The sequence below is a fragment of the Cupressus sempervirens genome, chromosome 4 (genome assembly GCF_028749045.1).
Source record: "Cupressus sempervirens isolate cs-2001-9-10 chromosome 4, ASM2874904v1, whole genome shotgun sequence".
NCBI lineage: Eukaryota > Viridiplantae > Streptophyta > Pinopsida > Cupressales > Cupressaceae > Cupressus > Cupressus sempervirens.
In genome coordinates, this window is record NC_143121.1 from 584256987 (window position 1) to 584262986 (window position 6000).

Below are 6000 nucleotides of genomic sequence, written 5' to 3' on the forward strand. Positions count from 1 at the left end.
CAAGAATTCACAGTGCAAAGAAATAATCCTAATCGCATACCAAGAACTACCTAAAAGCCGTGCTTAAATACTTGTTGGAGAAACCTTTCCGAGGGTGTACAAAGATAGCCGATGGCTACACCTACCTATGGAAACAAAATAAAAATGGGTCTGAGATATACTAAATTAATCGGCCCATTAACAAAGGTTTGAATAAATATTTATTTAATGACGGGAACATTACAAATTGCAAGTCTTACCTCTCTATCAAAATCTTTGAAGTTTCAACAACACTGGCTTAACCAAAGAAATCACAACAAGAATCATGGTGGCTCGTTTTCCCTTATAACCTAGTTCTATCATGGATAAGCAATTCTCTTTTTCTTCCAAATTCCAAAGTAATTCATACTTTGCTAGAGGGAAGCATGCAAGTTTCCTTTCTATATGGTAGAGCTCTTCTTCAAGAATTTGTTCCTTGGTTTTAAATTTAGGTGGCTTCCTAGTCATTTCTGAGCTAACTTTGATCCTTGTCCTTGACAATACTATTGTGAGATTCCTTGCTATTCTTCACCAAAATTCCACTATTTTCCCTTGACTTAAGATCCTTCTATATATGAGCAAATTTGTGTTCTCTTGTTTGTAGGTGGAGTCAAATTTGGGAGTTGTTGAATTACCAAACGGTTGCACAAATTTGGAACCAACCTGTAGATGCGCAATACTCTGCTAAAGTCCTTAAAACGATGGGAACCCCAATTGTTGTTGATCCTATGGGCTAGAGGTAATCACGAAAATGAATATTGTGAGTTTTTTACAACTTCCAATTTGATTCTTTCAGCTCTCTTGATTCAAGGCCCCTAGCAACAATCACTCAGGTATGAATTAGAGATCCTTGTTTCTATAACTTAACTAGGCTTGAATAATAATGGAAGTTTCCACTAATCTCTAGCATCATGATGGAGAACAAAATTGATCAATTATAATCAGCAACCATAGAAAAGGAGGCCATGGCAAACTTGAATAGTTCCTTAGTATTAATTCAAGTCAAATACAAGTAGTGAAACTCGGGGACTCGCACCCCCCAAAAACCTCTAAGTACGCATCCCCAAGACGTCCATGCACTAGGTACTTGGAGTACTTGAGTATCCCACCTCCGCCACTCTACAACCCGGTCACCAACAAGGCGACTCTTTCAATATTGATTTTTGAATATTACTATTGGATATGTAGAATGTTACTTTGTTTAATGTTCAATGGTTATGGTTTGCGTTGCAATTTTGCTATGTTAACTTATTTGGTATGTTATACTAAAATATCATTTCATAACTAGCCTTTGAAGTTCTATATGTATATAACACAACTCCCTTCTGCCCCCCACCCCCAACCCCCCATCATCATCCCCCTGCAATCTCAAATTTGATGCCCTTTGTTCCCTTGTCCTGGAAACTCGTCCCCGCATCCCAACGTACCCCAACACCTGTGTTACATTGAATACAAGTCTTAATGCATTCAATAAAAACTTTTTTTGAAAGAGAATATTAATCCACTCAAGATTATAGAAGACATATTTATAAAATTTCAACCATCTCAATGATCTCATTAATAAGATGACTTGCTAATATTTTATTTCAAACTATGTATGCAATTGGGAAAATATGAAATTATATTTCCAATCATTGAACTCCTCAAATGCTTCATTTCAAACTTTGTGCTCAGAATAATAGTCATCCATGACTCTTGCACAATAACCATGTGCCAGGAGAAACAAAAGAATGCATAGAATAGTCACTACTCATTACAAAGGTCCGGGAAATGATTCCTTCAGCCTGCCAATCATTTTGCAGAAGAGGGAATGAAATAAGGCCAATATCACTCTCCAAAGCAGCGAACAACTCAGCCAGTGCCAATAGAAAGGATTTCCAACTTGTCTCTGTTCACAATGGCATCGATATTCTTCTTGAAGATGGCTCATGCTTGGACACTGAATGTCTTCACAGGGAAGATCTTTAGGTGAACTCAGAATGTTCTGCCTATAAGGATGTAATCATTGCACTAGACCTCTGCACAAATGCTTCATTCGTGACAATGGAGTAACTCCTTGACATTAATATTCGCATCCAAACTTTATTTTACACCAACAATCATATTTGCTGTGGTTGCAAATATTTATTATGATCTTCAAACTATAAATAGCCACCTATAATAAGCTTGGGCCCCAAATTAATAAATATGACTAAGGTTCCAATTTAGTGCGGAAAAATTAAATTATTTGGCTCAATTATATCACCGAAGTCTCATGGTTATATATCAATTCTTATTACAAGCTTCATGGCCAGTTAATTACGTACGCTTTGCCTGATGATGTTTTGTTGTATCACACAAATTATTAACACCTAATACTAGAGAGAGTGGCCAAAACAAGAAAACAATGATATTGTCCCTTTGGAATAATTTACCAATAAGAAAAATCATCCGATGATAACTCATGACAAAGCTTGCCCAGTTTACAAAAAAATATTTCGACGGAGCATCCCTTCAAATTATTGTTCTATTCTTCAGAAATAGAGCATCATTAAAATATGCCAAAATAATTTCTTCTCCTCGCAACAGGCTTGTGACACAACCTATATTTATAATCTTTCCAATGCACTCCAATAAGGGAATAAATGAAGCAGGCAATAAAATACCAATTTCTCCAATAAAATTTAGATACCACTGAATTACACTTCTATTACGTATGAAACTTCACAGGCTGCCAGGAGAACCAACAATGATACAACTGTAATATCCCTAGGATTTCAATTCTAGATATTTACCGCAAGAACTTAAAGAAATAACTGCATGCAATTGATTTTAATTTCTCTAGCACATTATACTAAAATTTATAAAAAAAACCCAGCTGAAATAGAGATTCTGAAATGAATATTGCATTTAAATCTTCATTAAAACAACAACAAAAATATTCAATCGCAGTCACAGAACTTACTGTCAGATTGGATAATCAGAAATATGGATTGGAAGCACAAGTGAGGCACTTGAGTGATATCTCCCACAGCTAATGGGTTTCTATCCATGCCTCCAAGCTCGAGGGTTTCTGTCCTCAAACCTATTGAATGCCAAAGCTTCCCAAAATTCTCCAAAAGAACACAATCAAACACATACCAACAAGTATGAAGAGAATGAGCCTCTGAAAGTTCTGTTATAACACATCACTGTGACTCTTCGTTTTCCCCTACTTGCCTCTTCATATTCCTTATTAAGTCTCTTTATTTTCCGTTTTTGACGTAAAATGACTTAAGTAATATTTCGCTAGGCCATTAAAGACATTTTAATACTTTATTAAATAATAAAACTAACTTGCCATATACTTTTATATAATTTGACAACTTAAGCTTTAATTATTTAATTGACTTCTAATGTCCCAAAAGGGGACATTACATGTTTTGTTAAAAAACTCGATTGTCTTAACCCAATATACATCTTCTCGCTGCTATTGTCTAGTGAAGTATCATATCTTAGTTTTAATTAAAAGCCATATTTTAGCTCATGGTAGCAAACTCCTTTTGATCACATATGTAAATATGGAGCTGACTGGGGACACCAACCAGCTATAGGAATGTTTTTAGCTATGGAGCACAGGATTAGTGAAAAGCACCTTTTAGAGGCCAATTAAGCTGTAATCTTTCTTTGTTATCACAGCAACTATAGAAATTTCATGAGCTGATTGAAGGATTTTACATTGCACAATAACAACAGAAAAGGATATGATTCAGATGAATAAATTTTAACATATCCTGATCAACCTTGTAGTGAGCCTATGTAATTTTCTTTCATATATATATATGGGGGGGGGGCATACAGAAAATGCTTGTTTTCCTAAAATGAGGGATCAAAAAGACTCATTTTCTCACAACCTTCATCAAGTTTTATTGCTCTATATTGGAAGTTCTGTAAAGATTGGCTAGTCATAGTCTCCATGCTTTGGATATTTACTTGAAAAATGTTTCTGCATGTATCTTCTTTCTTAAATTGTTTTTCATGGACATTTTATGTTTATGCAAACCTATAATTTCATTTTTTTGTGAACATAATTACCTTGGTTTCACTTCGGGCAATGCTAGTGCAATTTGTCCATCAAATGATAATTGCCATAGAAGATTCTATTCATGTTGTAAGAATATGCTCACGGTGTACACTTTTTACTCTTGGTCTACCTGTTTGAATAAACAACATTTATTATGTGTATTTACAAGCAATACACTGTTCCAAAGATAGGAAATGCATTTATGATGATCCAAGTAGATTTCCCATACAGTGTATTGAACACACATCTGTAATAATGTTACAAAGTGAATGTGTTTCTCAACTTCGTTCACTAAATAGAGCACAAGGATTTTAAAGCAGTAAAAGTATGTCCTCTTACATGTTTTCTGAACTGTTCAGGTACGTCATGGCCCAAAATTATACGAGTGCAATATTGAGCTTGTGAAAGGAAACCTATCCAAACCAAATGGTACTACACAAGATGTTGCTGTTGTCAGGCTAGCAGAAGATGATCAAGGAATTGCTGTAGGACAGTTTGCAGCATTTTACCAGGAAAGTATCTGTTTAGGTTCAGGAATCATTATTGATTCCTGTGAAGACAGTAATTTCCTAGTCTGCCCTAAGGCTTCAGAGATAGCAAGATTGAAAGATAAATCTGAACTAAAGGAGCCTGTCAAAATAAAAAATCATCAGAACTCTTTTGCAAGGAAATCACACAGTGTAAAGATAAGTAACCCAGTTGATGGAGTAACGTCTCAGATGTCAAGAGGATCTGTAACGGAAAGTAGGTCTGTGAGACAAATCTGGGTTAATCTGACGAATACAGTAATCTTTGTTGCCTCTTGGTTTAATTTTTTCAGAAAAAGGTAAGAGATGAGCTGCTATCAATGGTCCTGTCTGAATCTTAATGACAGCATGGTTTTTGTAATGTGGGAATTGTCTGCTTAAGACCTTTATCGTTACCAATCTACTTTTAACAAAAAACGATGAATAAGTGGGAGCTGCCAACCTTTTGTTGATTCATTATATAAATTATTGCAATTAGATATTTATGTGCTCACATTGTGCCAGGTCCAAAAATCAGGAAATTTTCTTCTTCCACCTATTTACATATATTTATAAAATTATAACCCAAAAATAATTTAATGTGATTAAGTAAATCACACGTATATGTGCAAAGGCACTACAAATGAAAAATTGCCTTTTACCGTTTCTGAAAGGCAAAGGCAATGCATTTGAGCTTATCATATTTCCAATTACAACGGTAATAGTACACTAAACATGTCTGAACCAAAAGTAGAAAAGTTCATTGATGGATAGGGGAGAACTATATTAATCCAAGCACTAGATACAGGGTACTAGTATATTATATATGTTATATAATAGTCCTCTGCATTAGGTTTCACAAAGTTTCTCCCTTTGTCAGGAGCCTCTCAACTTAACATCACATCGAGACAGAAGCAAGCAGGGGCTTTGGCTGAATTAGCAGAGAACTGCCTTTCTGGTTTTTTGGCAGATCCTTTGAACCTCGTTTCAGTGGAGGCCTTACTTGGTTTACTCCATTTGCAGAGGAAATTGGGGAGGCAGGGGTGGAAGAGGGGGAGGATGGGTTGAATAGAATTGGTTGGACCTTAGGAATGGATGGGAAGTCCGTGGGTGCAGGAGCCAAAATATCATCCTAACAGATTTGCTGTATGCGTTAGTCCCCTTTTTGTTTTTTGGGTGTTGAAAGCAAAAACAAAGGCCTGTTTTAAGTTAGTACAATTCTTGGTAGTGCTAGAAATCATGTTGTAAGTTTCACACTAAGACTCTGACAGTTTACTTTTAGTCATTTTTCAGAACTCAAATACCAAAAAAATAAGTCACCTGAAAATAAACATTTTTCTTGTTTAATCGGAAGCTTCTGTTGTAAAATATTAACAATTATGTAGATTTTTAACAATAGTTTAACCTTTGAGTTGGAAAAAAATTTAGTATTTT

General features: G+C 35.3%; 1 protein-coding gene across 1 annotated transcript in view; it reads left to right on the top strand.

Moving 5' to 3' along the window:
• LOC149562552 (tRNA (5-methylaminomethyl-2-thiouridylate)-methyltransferase) overlaps positions 1-5078 on the top strand; it is a 212782-nt gene extending 207704 nt beyond the window's left edge. Inside the window, exon 10 of the mRNA XM_089826042.1 lies at positions 4420-5078. Within this exon, the coding sequence (XP_089682168.1) occupies positions 4420-4890 (471 nt within the window). The 3' untranslated portion in view covers positions 4891-5078. The remainder of the gene's footprint in view (positions 1-4419) is intronic.
• The last annotated feature ends 922 nt before the right edge of the window (positions 5079-6000 follow it).